General features: G+C 41.2%; 1 protein-coding gene across 9 annotated transcripts in view; it reads right to left on the bottom strand.

The window, feature by feature from the left end:
* The window catches only part of LOC119176489 (uncharacterized), a 36,524-nt gene that overhangs the window by 6,643 nt on the left and 13,845 nt on the right, over nt 1-16,036 (bottom strand). For 6 of the 9 annotated variants that reach the window (XR_012886987.1, XR_012886991.1, XR_012886988.1 and 3 more), the window contains one exon: nt 3,430-4,142. The exons of 2 other annotated variants lie outside the window; for them this stretch is intronic. Coding sequence is in view for 2 of the 7 variants with exons in the window: in XM_075877739.1 (XP_075733854.1) it covers nt 4,095-4,142 (48 nt within the window). In the remaining 5 variants the exon portion in view is untranslated. Of the gene's footprint in view, nt 1-3,429; nt 4,143-9,401; nt 12,285-16,036 lie in introns of those variants that run through there. One more of the 9 variants, XM_075877738.1, reaches the window with a different exon arrangement.

Raw genomic sequence — 16,036 nt, 5'->3', positions numbered from 1 at the left:
TCTAGACTAAGTTGAGAGCTTGATCCTCGATGTCTTCCAGAGTTATATTTGCATGACAGCAGTGATGGACACAGAATTTTATATAGCCAAAATTTTGTGTGCAAGTTTTACATTTAGGAAACTTAATGTGTGGCAATAAAACATACATACACACACACAAAAAGAAAGGAAGATTTGAACTACGTGACCTTTGAAGTTCGCAAGTGCTTAAAATTATTTCTTTCCGTTGATCGACAGTTACTTTGATTTGGTGCCAAATTGAACCATACTGTGCCTCATTCGCGTGTCAAAAGCGGCACCAATTGCTGCGACCTCTAGTCATAAGCGGTGACTTGTGGTTATAAAATTTAAGGCTCGATAGCATTTGCAGGCAGAAAAGCTCTCACAGCTCAGTTGGCCGTTGAGTGAGCACCCTCGTTTCCAGTTTGTGTTCTGGAGAGCTCATCTTTTACGCAAAAAGAACATATCTTGGCAAAGAGAGTTGTGCTTATTATTGACTATTCAAAGGAAAACAAGGATGATGGCTGACGGACACAATTCACATTCACTATAGTATCAAGGGTTTTAAACGAAGTGCCCCGGATGCCACTGGCAGAGTCGCTGGAAATGTGCATCATTGGGCGTCTTTAGTTTCCAGAGCGAATAAACACATTGAATGCACATGACAACGCTTATCACTGCTATACAATGTGGTTTATAGTATTGAATTTGAAGAAACATGCACATTTAAAGCAAACAAACATGACATGTTTATTGCACAATTATCGCTCTCGCACCTTTTATGCCATTAAATCTTGCCGGGCAACAGTTTGAAGGCATTTATTAGGTACACGAGACTTTAAACACGTCGGAAGCGTCCCAGTGAACCAGGCATTATTAATATTTGCGTATATGCAAGTAAGTGCATCAGATTTCACCCGTGGTTAAGGAAGTTGCAACAAAATGAACTCTTCTGGACATGTTTAACAGTGCGCACATAGCTCAGGCAGCTAAACAATAAATGTATGAAATATATTTTGATGTCATATGACATGTGAATCGAAGCCTGTGACTATATTTATTATTATTATTTATTAAGTACCTGCTTCGCCATAAGGCATTACAGCAGGGAGGGTACAGTACATATGATGAAACACATGAAAAAACATTCATAAAGCATGGAAAAAATCATCATTTGAATCAATAGAGACTATTTCCGGTGGCAGAGTGTTCCATTCTATATAAGGTGCGGACAAAGAAAGAGTAGCGAAAAGCGTTACCCCCAAAAGGAATCTCGGATATTTTCAAGTGATGATCGCGTTTTTGAGAAACAAAGTTGGGTGGTTGAAAATACAATTGCCTGATGATCCCTGTTCTGGAATGATAAATGCTATGAAAGAATTTTAATGTCTTAACCCATTATTAATGTATACAACCCCAACAATAGCCTGTTCTGAATATTCCGAGATGTCTCCATGCTGTGTGGCAGTAATAAAAGGGGCAAGAAAAGAAAACAGGTGACTGCCAACTATGTGAAAGCATCTTTTTCATTCAAGGCTGCTCACTACACTGGAACACAGAGCCACCAGTCATGCAGTTTGCACTCATCCGACTTTAACCTGGTGAGTGAATATGGCGCATTTATAGTAATTCAGGAAAATTCGACCTCAAATTAAATACTGAATTGAAATCACATTGTCAACAGGTTCCTTAAAGGTGTACGTAGAGGATTCGGTGACAAGGATATTGGGGCATACGGGGGGGGGGGGGGGGGGGGGTTAGGTTGGCTTCTGGGTGGAGTTACAACCCCCTAACCCTCCCCCCCCCCCCCCCCCCCTGTCAGTGCATCAATGCTTGTAGCTATATCCAAACTGCATGTATCTTGTACTCCGTCCGGAAAACATAAATTAACTAAGGTGAAAGGAATGCAGTTTTGTAACGTAACGTCTACTGCCAAAATTTCTAGGCTTGTGCAAAAGTGAATTTTTGGTTCGAAGCGAATATTAATTTTGGTCGAATAATTTCGAATCGAATTCGAAAAGTATATACCGCATGTTATAAAAAAAGGGGGTTATTTTTCATGACCTAACTAACCTGCTCAATATTTTTTAATTGAAAAAGAGCCTTTATGCAGATGCGATTTATTTTTTATTTTTTCATTGAAATAAAGTCGAAACATCTTTGAGTAGTAGCAGGATTTGACTTCGGTAGGATGCGAGTTATAACCTGTAAATTGTGCAACATTTTAAAATCTATTATACATAGAACATATAAGCCATCATAACAAGCATTTAATCTTAATAAAATGAGGAATTGATTTGTGCGTAATAGATTCATTTAAAGGCACCCTCCAACACTTTTTCAAGTTGCCATGTAATAGATTCACTAAAGAAACTTACTGCCTCATAAATTCACTACCACAAACATTTTTAGAATCCGTCCAGTACGAGCGGAGTCGCAACGATTCATTGCACACTATAATTGTATTCTCTCTTCTGTGATTTTTTAGCTTGTGGCATCATTTGCCGAGAGAAGAGAGCAATTTTTAGCTGACGGAGATTTATTGTGAATTGCAGGCCGCGTGCTGCGTTATAACATTTGGCTTGAGTTTTCTCTGTAGCCTCGACTACCGATCGGCCGCGTTTTCTGACCATGCTAAAAAAAATGTTGCAGGAGGCCCCTTTAAATTTGAAAAAAGCTTCCCGACAAAGCCAATTTTTTTTGTAGAGGTGTTTTCACGACTTAGCACACCTACACTGCAGTAAGGCAACCTTTACAAACGATCACATGCAGATTCATATACATTTATTGTTTAATTGCGAATACTTCAAAATTTTCTATAATGTAAATTCAAATACTCTACTATTGGTTGGAATATTCAAAGCATTCGAATATTTGCACACAACTAGAAATTTCACATTCTGACGACATATATCTGTACGAACATTTGACTTTCATACTCATTCTATTATTATTAAAGAAAGCTATCCCCCCCTCTCGATAGCCGGTCTAGTCAAAAAGACCAGAAGTTAGTTAACTGAAACAGATTGTGTACAGATAGCCATGTCTCTTGTAATGCGATAATATCAGGAGTGAATTTAGAAGTCTAATATACCAAATCTGTAGTTGCGGAATAAATTGATCGGCAATTCAAGTGGAGAATCTTATACGACCCTATAGTTTTGAGAGCTGCTTCCGCTGTTGCCTTACCAAGGATGCTTTCTTCCAAGAAATCTCTTTTTGAAAGGCACTCCTTTTCCTTCAGACACTTTTTGTTCTTTGACTGTTTTCGTGAGCTAGTTTTCTTTGACAGGGGGGATCTAAATCACTTCAGTGATCAAGGGTCCAAACCCCTATCATCTGAATCTAGTGCTTCTGCATCTTTGTCTTCACTTTCACTCTGGATACATACTGCAGAGGGTCCTGTAGACAGAGAATACGATGGCACAGTTTCGGATTCACTGTCATTTATTGGTCATGAAATCTCAACATGTTGGGAATCCAGGCCTGACTCTCCCGGTGTACCAAATATGCGAGTCACCTGGTTAGTCAGAATTTGTGATAGGGACTCACAAAGGTTTGAAGCCAGGAATTCCATGACCTTTTCTACTACTTTTGCAATAGTCATAGAAACCAATCCATTCATTACAGAGTTACGATGAGCTGCAACACTGGCATACCCCTTAGTTCTGGTCTGCATTTCTTCTATGGCTTCTTGTCGAGAACATCACATACGACTTATATCTTTGAGAATTGTAATTTCTCGAGCCTTAGCTGAACAATTACGAATATCTCCACTATGTGGTTCGCTGCAAAGATAACATTTCTCTTCTTCACCTAGGCAGTCAATCGAGTTGTGGTTGGCACCACACACCTAGCATCTTAGCGCTGACCTGTATGCTTTAATAGTATGACCACATCGCCAGCACTTCGCACACTGTAGTGGTCGCAGTGATAGCGGTTTCACTCTATATATTAGTGGCCATGCCTTGATTTAACTTGGGAGACTCGCTCCAACAAAAGTTAGAATTACAGACTCAGTTGGGATCTTATTCGTTCTCGTCTCCTGCCTTTCCCTTCTGTCAGCCAGTGCCCAAGCCTGTTGGTGCTCCTTGTCACCCACGCTGATAAACGAACTCAGCCACGCTGATAAAGGTGTAACTCTGAAAGAAAAACAGATTACGACAATTCAGGTGTCTCTACGGACACAATTCTTCATTCATGACACATTCAAGGCAAAATTATTGTGCCTTCTTTTATCTGCGCATGAGTCGGAAATTCGAGGAAAACTCGCCAAGTGTTCTCGCCCAGTTGTTTGGTAATATTAAAGGGCCCTTCGAACTTCATGCATTGTTTTTTTTTTGTGATGGTGTAGATCATTGCATTCACACCTCATCACCGATATGGTATGGCGGTGCCTGATGGTGGTGACGGTCATAATGTCATTTTTGAAACTGTTGGGCATGCACGTTCTTGAACGCCTCGGTTCATAATTTAGAGCAATATTTTCCTCATGCTGAAGAACGGCCAGCTTGTACAGGCGTATCCACGGAGAGCGCAGCGCCAAGCTTTGGTGGTTGGCCATAGAGAATTTCATAAGAGGAGGTTCAGGCTAAACTTTGCAACACCGTGTTAACTGCGTATGCAACCGCATTGAGATCTTCTTCCCAGTCGGCCTCACTGGGCTTCTGTTTCTTGCAGTGCAGTGCCAGCCGAGCTTGTAGGGTTCGACCTCTCTCAGGCCATTTACTTGTGAATGGTATAAGGGGGCGAAATGATGTTAAACTCCCGCTTGCCAAAGATAGGCACGGAGCTCGCGGCTGCGGAAAGTGGTTGGCGTGTTGGAGAGTATTCAAAGAGGTCCGTAGAAACTTTATGATGCAGCATGCAGCAAAGAAAGGCACGGAAGCAACCTCTATATACCTTGACAAGTAGTCCACAGTGACTATACCTGTTGCCCGCTGCCGATGTAGGAAAAGGCCCGATGTTGGAAAGCTTTCTGTGCTACCTTTTTCAAACAATGCGACACCTTATGCAAATAGAAAATGACCGCTGTTTTTGAAAGTGAGCTCTTTTCTTGAACTCTAGTCAGTTCGGTTATCTGTCTGAAGTCTTTTAAAATACCTTTGGCTATGAAACACAGTACGTTATCCAGGTAGCCTGCCTTGCACAGTCTGTGCACCTGTTACTCAAAGCTAGTACACAATGTGTGATTGCAAGATCACGTCAAGGCCGCCCCTAGACAAGATTTTGCAATCGCTCGCTTGACAAGTTCCGAATGCGCAGACCTGTAGGATAGCAAACTTTTCTTGGAGCGGGAGGCGTACTGCCAGCATATGTGGTCGGATAAAAAGATTTCAAGATCAAGGAACCGGAGTTTGTTAGCAATGGGGAATTCAGTGGTTAGTTGCGGTGAGCTCATGCAAGCGTGAAATACATCAATAATTTTATAACCACATTGCTGAGCTTCAGAGTGGTTAGACCTGTACAATATCCAGAACTCAACAACAAATTTAAACACTTTTACAGCGCTAGTCTGTTGCAGGCAGTCAATGAGGGATCTGTCATATTTGGCTAAAAAAATATCACTTAGGATCGGGGCGAGACTTGAACCTATGCAGGCACCTTCTTTTTGAATAAAAAGTTTGTCATCGTGCTTTATAAATGTAGAACATAAATAAAATTTCAACCTTTCTAAAAGTTTAGATAACTTCCAGGTAACTTCCATGGATAACTTCCAGGTCACAAATGTCAAACCTTCAAAGGTCAAGGCAACAGCTAGCAAACTTTGTGAAGAGGCTGGCCTTCAAAAACTGGCATCGTCAGTGAGGGCAGTGAAGGGTGTGAACCTTTAAGTGTTCTTTTTGGCAAAGACGCACAAGCCTGAAGTCCCCTTCCGCGTCATTGTCTCGGAACAGGGCACTTGGCAGCGTCTGGCGGGAAGGTACTTGCAGCGTTTCCAATCTGTCCTTCCTGTGGAAGACCCTTGCCTCATGAGGACGCCGCAAATTGTGTCAGACTTTCTTTAACAAGGGTGCTCTACAGAAGTGAGCTTCTTTTCTGTGGATGTTAAGGACATATACTATTCCTTACCGTTGCACCAGGCATGTGCTGAGGTGAGCGACTGCATAAACCGCTATGGAAATGTCAGGTTTCAGGACTCGTGTAGAATCAGCGTCAGAAACTTTTTAAAAATGTTGAAATTTTATTTACATTTTACATTTATAAAGCATGATGACAAACTTTGCCTGCAGGTGGTGCCTGCATAGGTTCCTGTCTCGCCCCGATTCTAAGTGATATTCTTTTAACCAAATATGACAGATCCCTCATTTCTGCAACAGATGAGCGCTGTAAAAGTGTTTACATTTGTTGATGATTTCTTGATATTGTACAGGTCTAACCACTCTGAAGCTCAGCAACGTGCTGATCAAATTGTTGATGTATTTCGTGCTTGCATGAGCTCACTGCAACTAACCACTGAATTTTCCATCGCGAACAAACTCCGGTTCCTTGACCTTGAAATCTTTTTATGCGACCCCATATGCTTGTAGTATGCCCCCCGCTCCAAGAAAAGTTTTCTGCCCTACAGTTCTGTGCATTTGAAACTTGTCAAGCGAGCGATTGCAAAATCTTGTCTATGGGCGGCCTTGACATGATCTTGCCATCACACATTGTGTACTAGCTTTGAGTCACAGGTGCAAAGACTGTGTAAAGCAGGCTACCCAGATAACGTACTGTGTTCAATAGCCGAAGGTATTTCAAAAGACTTAAAACAGATAACCGAACCGACTAGAGAACAAGAAAAGAGCTCATTTTCAAAAACAGCTGTCATTCCCTATTTGCATAAGATGTCACATTGTTTAAAAAAGGTAGCACAGAAAGCTGGCATCAGAGTTGTTTTTTCAGTAAAAAAGTTCTTCAGTATGTGCCATAAGGTGAACATAGAGGACAGAAGGCCTCGGGTGTGTAATAAAAAATAAGCAATCAAGTTTGTTGAATGTTGTTTCTGTGGCGTTTGTGAAATTCCCCTCTCATGCGGGCGCTGTTACATCGGGCAATCTGGCCGCTGTATAAATGACCGCCTCAGGGAACACCGCAATCTAATGCGGGGTTTTGTTGGCAGCCACTTAGCTGCGCATAGCTCTATTTGCGGATGTGAAGCATTGTTTGATCAATGCAAGATACTTTGACGCTACAGATATCAACGAGCACATGAAATTTATGAGGCATTCTGCATTAACACGAAAGGTGATATGTGTGTCAGTGCACCTTCGATAACGCTCCTCACCAGAGAACTTGCGTTTTTGACAAGCAAATGATTGCATAATCACAATTTTTTTTCAGATGCATACAAACATAACAAAAGTTACTCTTTCACGCCACTCTTCTCCTCTCCCTCCTTTTCAAGTTTTGTGTGTTATATATACCCCCATGTATGAAGTAAACCTCAGTTGTAAGTTCAGCGCTTTAACCGTTTCTGTCACTGCCCTGCGTTATACGCTGTTTTTTTCACTTCGTTGATTATTTATTTTATTTGCATGATTCTCGATTTTTTGGTCACGTAAAATATGATGATTTTTGGTTGCGCGACACCAATGTCGACGCTAGAATTTCTGCAAAACGAACTCGTCAGCGTTACTGCGTTAATGCTTTACATGGTATACTAGTGAGACAAATGGGTCTGCAGCTTAAAAGCGAATGCTTATTACCTAATTTGCCTTCCCGACTTTTCCCTCAGATGGAAGACCACCGTCGTTGAGTGACGGTTGAAAAATTTTGGTTAGTATTATGGATGAATAACAGACAGTACTTTGAAAAAATTCGACATTTATTTGATTGCTACCGGGTGCCGAGGATGGTTTCAGTGACTTAAAGGGCCAGTAAACAGGCTCTGACTTTTTTTTCTACACTTCCATACAAGCTCGTCAATTTGTAGATTAGACCACAGCGATCACGTTTTCTTAATATTACAGCGCTACATGCTGTGCAGAGCCCCTATTTCGAAAGACAATTCCCGCACATTTTTCCTACACCTGACTGACCTCCTTGCACGCGCAGTGACGTCAACTCGGCGATCGGCGACATGACGTAGCACACAGCTCACGGAAGCAGCTCGCCGATTGGTCTAAGTCAGGTGTGAAAAAACAGTAGTGAAGTCAATATCAGTTCCTGTTCCCACCCACAGCTACAAAACTGCCCCTTGTTTCTTGGTACTCCGGTGAAAGAACCAGCCTCGCAGTTGTCGCATGCACGTATGCACTCCTCGCTCAACTACAGCGCCTGTGCGCACATACGAATGTATTTCGCCCTTGACATGAGCCACACGGGTAAAAAGCATTTCTCTGTCGTCGGCTGCAAATTGAGCGACTGGCCAGCGGAGAAGCATCGGCACCGGGTGCCTCACGATGGGGCCCTGCGCGCTGCATGGCTAAAGCGAATCGGCCATCCAGCGACGTACATTGGGGACTTGATCGTTTGTGCTCGACACTTCGCACCTGACGCTTACACGGTCGACCCGCGGCTGGTGCGGCAAGCGGTAAACAAACAACCACACTTCGCAGCAAGCAGAAGTGAGTTGCGACTGATCGAGTTCGCCGATGACGTCAATCACTGACGTGGTGTCAGGTTGCTGAAGTGGGCGGAGTCACGATGATGGGCTACACCTTCCCTTTCATGGAAGGAAGAAGGGGGGTGAGGCTGCGCGAAAATGAAAATTTGAAACCAGCTTAGACTAAAGTTCTAACCCCTGTAACTTCCTTAATATAGCACGCATTCGCAAAAGTCTTGCGGCAGCATGTTCGGAAAGACAAAAATGCACATATATCTTTTCTAAGAAATTTTTGAACCTCAGGGTTGTTTACTGGCCCTTATTAATGCTTGCGACCCGATCGTAACTAGTGATGACAGGAAACATAATCGTGGTCATATCATACGGTTGCACATGGGGAGCGTTGGTGGTGGTGGGTAAAGAATATTTTTAAGAAAACATCACTAATTATATTAGGAGCATTGGTCGGTCAGTACAGCATTACCACTAAGATCTTTAAGTACTATTACATTACTCTTTTGAGGATTGATTACACAGCAAAATTTTTTAGGGTATAGCCTACAACATTGTAGATAAGGTGGTGCTTAGAAAACCGTCTTTGGCCAATTTTAGGGCCTGCGCGTATTCGTCAGCGCTCTGCTAGTAAGCTGACCAACAAGCCATTATGCTGCCATTACTAAGTCTAGCCAATTTGAAGAGGCGCTTCTTTTTGTTAGACAAGCGTTAGTGCTGGTGCTTAAACCATGTTTTTTTTTTAGGTTAGAGGAGATCGCATAAGCAGGAATTGTACTTGTCTGCTAATTACACAACCTTACCAATAAAGATATTCCAGCTGGCTTGAACGTTGCGATAGTCAAAAGCACTCAAGTAATCATCAAGATATACAACAAGTTTATTGTTGATGGTAAGAAAGTCAGCCTTGTAATTTCTTAATGTCTTAATCCTTTTAACCACTTTAGTTTGCTCAAGGCAAGCTATTAAGGAGAGAAGGTTATGATGACCTATTCCAGGCAGGCCTGTTACATCTAAAACAAAATCAGGTTGCATTGTCAATACAAGATAGAGTGCACCTGAAACAAATGGTGTTACTCTTGTTGGTTCTTTAATCAACCGTGCAAGTGAAAATATACTGCACATCTCAAGAAGTCTTGTGCCATAGATGAATTGGGGTACACTGTGACGGGTTCATTTTTTCATAAGAGGTTAGGCATATTGAAATCACCAAGTAGAAAAATTAGCACTGTGCAGTGTAACAGAAAAAAACACTACTAATTGCATTATACAAATCACACATAAACATTGCAGTAAAACTTGGGAAGCGATAACAAACACCTAAAATCATTTTTGGTAGGCTAGTGTTACAATTGCCCATACAATCTCCAAGTTGGATGCAGTTTGAATGCAATCTGAAGGCAACCTTTTATTTATTACCAAAACGATTAACGCGGTCACAGTGGTATAGAAAAATAGTTTGTGTTGGCACATAATTCATGGTCCCCGATCGCTGGTTGCAGCCATGTTTCTGTCAATGCAATTATATCCAGCCGCCAGTTTGTATGTATCAAGTGCTGAATCTAATAAAAGGCATTCGTTAATAATGTTTCTGATATTAGTAAAAAGAAAGGATGTATTGAGCAGTTCATGTTTGCTGAACCTGTTGCGTTCCTATTTCACAGAGCGATTGGAGTGCCGGGTACCAGATGCGTACTGCAAAACATGTTTTGTATTGGTAGCCGTAGCTCTGGGTGCTCGCAATGCCTCGACTTCAGTTACACATTGGCTTATCAAGTAAGTAACAAGGGATATGAGACCGACTGAAGAACTGGAAACACACCACGTATTAGCAGGGCTTATACAAAGGATGGACAATAACGCACGATAAGAACAAGTAAAAGGCCCGATGAGACGTAGAGAACAGTACGTCATCACGTGGCCTTATCTGTGGCATGCGAGTGAAGAGTATGTACAGGGTGTTTCAAGAAATGTGTCCAATATTTTGAAAAAATCACGAAAAGGCCTTATTTGCTCACAGTCTTCACAGTTGCTTTTTCTGTAGTGGCAGGTATCTTAAAAGGGTTGAAGACATCATTTTTAACAACAATTAGGAAAGTTATATTAACATTTAATTAGTATCAATAGGCAGTTAAGTCAAACGGGGGAATTAAAAGATATATTAATTAACTTTTATATAGTATTAATAGGCAGTTAGGTCAAATGGGAGAATTAAAGTCCTTTATGCGAAAAACCTATTGCCGTTTTGAGATTTAAAAAAAGTGGCCTCTAGTAATAACTACAAATTAATAAATTTCTTCTTAACTCTGCCGCAAAACCAAAACACGAAAGAAGGCAACTGCCATATTCGTCTGAGATGTCCGAAATGAGAGAGCATTGTTATATAAACCATTAACAGACTTCGTTGTGTAGGTATGTGGGCACGCATAATACATATACATTATCAAACGAGGAAAAACTGCACCTCTGTAATTGCTGTTTTCAATAGTGACGTCATTGTAGCCATCTGGTAATTGCACTCATCGGTTCTTAAGTTTCGATTTCACCGCAGAATTTCAGATAATTTCATTAACTTGCAGTTATTACTAGAGGTCACTTTTCTGAAATATCAAAGTGGCAATGAGTTTTTGGCATGAAGGACTTCAATTCTTCCATTTGACTTAACTGTCTAATTTCACTAACTAAAAAGTTAATTAGTTTAACCTTCCTCATTACTGTTACAAATGATGCCTTCAACCTCTTCAATATGCCTGCCGCTACAGAAAAAGCAAATGTCAAGACTGCGAAAAAATAGCGCCTTTTCCTGACTTTTAAGAGTATTGGACACATTTCTTGAAACACCCTGTATACGTGTCGGGTTGCTGTCGCTTGCTGCAGTAATCTCTGCCAAGCCGCGCGTTTTGGTGTTTCTTGTCAAAAAGTTATTCTTGTAATTTCCCATGTTACAGTTTATGTCCACATGGGTGCACTTGAAGAAAGATCTGCCCATTCTGTCACTCGATCGGACGTGCGACAGGGTTGTAGCCAGGAATTATTTCAGGGGGTGGGGGAGGGGGCATCTCTTTTGATTTTGGGGAGGGTGCCACCTTAATTTCGTCACTAGCTCTCAGTGCCAGGAAGAAAAAAGTTTCAGGAATAGGAGGGGGGGGGTGCCTGGTGTGCCATTCCTGGCTACGCCACACTGACGTGCAATGCGACACGAACAATCCTTTCCCGTGCTCCTTCCCTCACTGCGTTCCGCTGGTCAAGCAAGTGTCGAGGCTGATGCATGAAAGTTTGCCTTCATGATGACTGCTATGACGCGCTCGATCCTCATTTCTGTCTTAATTCACATGAAAGAACGACTGATGGAAGAGCCAAATAGCATTTTGTGCCTCTTTTTGCTGAGCCTGTACAGCACCAGGAAGAAGCAAACATATTGTACTAGACACAGCATTGACAACTTAGGAAGTTTTCACGTTCTTACAATGACTGATAGCTTGAGTATATCGTGCTCTATGCACAGTTGTATATTGAAGCAGTTCCTTAAAAAAAAATTGAGTAAATTTAATAGTACCGTATTTTTTGTCAAATTTTACACAATTGTCACCAGGCCTAGCATCAATGGCACAGTGGCAGGCATGACCTAGCATCAATGGCACAGTGGGGCTCGAACTTGGGTCCGCTGGGTGCCAGCCCAGTATTCTACAACTTAGCTACACCAGTGCTTGTGACTTGTCAAATTGGCCTTAGGCGGGCTTGATGTCTGGAAAGCAATCGCATTAATACAACTTATAAAGCATTTTAAAACAGCGAAAGAACAACCAGTTGTCGCACAATGCGATTAAAATAATGAGAAGGCCGTCCAATGCTCCAACCCATTACAAAAGATTGTTCTTATTTCCCTATTAACTGTGGCACATACCCACTACAGCCACAATTCCTTATCGTCGTCAACCACTTCATGAAAAATTGGCACAAAATTCGTTGCAAGTGTTTAGCGGATACCACGCTTCTCAAAAGAATGACAAAAAATTGCATAGCGAATGCCGGCCTACTACATAAAAGTTTATTATTGATGCCCTAGTGGGTACCAAGCAAGTGTGTTTGCAGTAGTTACCCAATGAGTGTTGTGAAATGGCTCTGAAAGGCCGCTCTTCTAGCTTTCGTTGTGACTGTGCTGTGCTTACCGCGCAGGCCTGGTGTTTTTATCGCCAAGTTTTCCAGGTTTGAAGACAAAAGTGCTGTTCTTTCTGCAATGCCAAAACTGAGGGATACACCCTTTTCAGTTCACAAAGATTACTTGGCACGTGTCAGAATTGCCTGCCAGAAACTGTTTGCTCATGCACAAGAGGCTCGCCCCACCTCCTTTAAGATTCGCTTTGACAAGCTATCGATGAACAAGTTATTTATTTACGATTTTATGACAGACACTGTAAAAGAACTAAAGTCATAGTGTTCACCGCGAACCTGTTCGCCGTTATCCTGTGATGCTACATAACCATAATCTCCCCAGATCAAAGGCCCCATGTACGATAGTATTTCCTTTCTTCTGGAAAATGTACAGTGCTACCTTCATAAAAAAGACTTAATAGAAGCCGTTCTAGATGGCAGCTCTACCGATATTGCAATATTTACAGTCATGGCTTATACATATAGACACACGCAAACTTTTGTTTGAAGTGTTTAACGCATACAGATTCGACAGGGTTGGATGCTGAGGGGGGGGGGGGTGCTTTTACATATAAATCTAATATATCTTCCTCCACTATACCAACCCACAATGAGCAAGAAATACTATGTGTTAAGGTGTCTTTTCATTTTTGCTCATGCATTATTATTGCAGGCTATCGTATACAGATCTTTGGTCGAGGACTTGCACAACTTGCTCTTGCACTTATTTGCTAAATTTCCCAAAAGTAATTTCATCCTCTGCAGTGATTTTAACTTTGCTGACAAACTGGGATAAAATGACAGCATCATCTCACTTATCTAGAAAATTTCTTGACCTTATTCTAACTTTTAACTTCACAGAAATGGTATCAACACTGACTTGCGGTGCTAACATTTTCAATTTAGTTTTGGTTTCCAACCCCGAAACTGTTCAGTCCATTATGTGTACTGATGGCCTGAGTGACCATAGAATGGTGTTATTTGACCTAACCTTTCAGGTACCCACAAGTCCGCCTTCAACCAAATACATCCGTAATTACAAAAAGGCAGAGTTCTCTAAAATCAATCAGGAATTGGAGACTTTTCTTGTGCATTTTGAGTAATTCGCTTCTATGCAAAGTGTCAAGAGCAATTTATTACTTTATAAACAAACATAGCTGTATCTTGTTGACAAATATGTGCCACATGCCCGTATTCGGGGCGATGTCAACAAACCATGGTTTACAAACTCCCTCAGGAAGCTCGATAACAAAAAGAAGTGCCTTTTTCGGGCTGCTAAACTTTCAAACTCCAATTCCAAATGGGAAAAGTATTTTGCACGCCTCTGACAGTACAATTATTCATTGCGGTAATCAAAGAAAAAATTTTTTCCATATTCATCCTTCTAGGTATTCTTTATGATAACCCACAAAAATTTTGAAAATTTCTACCAACCAACAACAGTGCTTCTCACAATATAACTCTGTTGTAGTGCGACGGATCACCTGTCCCCACTGAACATCAATCTGATGACATGAATTCTTATTTTTCCTCTGTTTTCACCCGAGAGCCCAACTTAAACAGCAGTATCCTTCCTGACTGTAACTTCCCCCCCCTGCCTTCAATTGATGTCACTTCCATGGGCATCTTGGCCTTGATCGACAAAATCAAGGTATCCAATGCTCCCGGTCCGGATAACATTCTCGCTAAGGTGATCAAAAGCACTTAAGTGGTCACTAGTAAATTTTTACGAATAATTTTCTTGCAGCCCATAATAACCAGCACAATTCCGAATGAATAGAAAATATATAAGGTTGTCCCAGTGTTTAAAAGCGGTGTCAGAACGGATCCTTCAAACCAACACCCAATATCGTTCACTTTATCGCCTGCAAACTTCTTGAACACATTATCTACTTTCATAATGCCTCTCAGCTTGAAGCTAACTCCTGTTTTTTTCAGTAATCAGCATGGCTTTCGCCCAGGGTGCTCATGTGAAACCCACTATTTGAATTCACCACTCACCATCCTTTCAACCTTCATTCTCTCCTCCAAACAGACATCATTTACCTAGATTTTTCGAAAGCCTTCAATCGTGTGCCTTATTAGTGACTAATGGTGAAAGTAAACAGCTTATGCATCTATCCACTAATCATGTCATGGATCCATTTTTCCCTAATTGGCAGATCGCAGTGATCGGGCATCATCAGTCTACAGTCAGTGAAGTATTATCAGGAGTACTCAGGGTTCAGTCCTCAGACCCCTTTTGTTTCTAATTTTTATCGATGACCTTGCCCACCAGTATTACATAATCCATCCGGCTCTTTGCTGATGATTTAATCCTGTACTAGCGCGTTACCTCACATGATAATCAGATGCTTTTACAACGTGACCTTACAACAATTTAAAAATGGTGCACTCAGTGGCTCATGCAACTAAACGTCAAAAAATGTAAATACATGCACGTATCACGGAAACACTCTCTCATACCCTACTTATACTCTTTTCATTCTCTTCCTATTGAGCTGGTTGATTCATACAGGTACCTTGGGGTTACCATTACAAGCAAGCTTACATGGTACAAACATATTCATAATCTGGCAGCCGCCACTAACAAATCCCTGGGATTCATTAAATGGTCACTATCATCATCACCATCTGTGATCCAAAAATTGGCAAACGATAGATTTATCCGCACTAAACTTGAATATGCATCGGCAATATAGAACGCACATCAAGCGTATCTAGTTGACCTACTTGAAGCAGTCAAAAACCGCGCAGCCCGGTTTATTACATCACAGTACGATCATCGGCTAAGTGTCACAAATATCAAATGTCATCCTTGGACATTAAATCACTAACACTTCACAGAAAAATCTCTCGCTTATGCCTCTTTCACAAGCTCTATTAAAACTTTCCACACTTACGTGACATGTTTCTTCTCTTGCCAAGCCGCACTTCACACTGCCTGTCAAATTCTCTCAGTCATCAAAGAATTCATGGAACGGCCTACTAATTCCTTCACCAACTTGTTCTTACCATTAGCCAATGCAGAATAGAATAGTTTACCTGACCGTGTTCTGATTATACATCACCCCATCAAATTCTGAAACATACTAACAAATTTATTGAGTGATGATGTGTACCGGATTGAGATTTTTGTGTATTTGTGTTTTCTTCTTATTGAGAGCATTATCTTTCATCTGTATTTTGACAGTTTCTTTGTAAATTCTATTTTTTGCTGTAATAATGACTGTTTGAACATTCGTTTTCTCTTGTGTATGCTCCGCCCTTTAGTAATACTCCAACAGGGGCCTTTAAGAGTTAATAAACGATGATGATGATGATGATGATGATGATGATGACATC

This window comes from Rhipicephalus microplus, chromosome X (assembly GCF_043290135.1).
Source record: "Rhipicephalus microplus isolate Deutch F79 chromosome X, USDA_Rmic, whole genome shotgun sequence".
Taxonomy (NCBI): Eukaryota; Metazoa; Arthropoda; class Arachnida; order Ixodida; family Ixodidae; genus Rhipicephalus; species Rhipicephalus microplus.
Note: the sequence above shows the minus strand (reverse complement) of the source record. Positions and strands in the feature narration are given on the sequence as shown.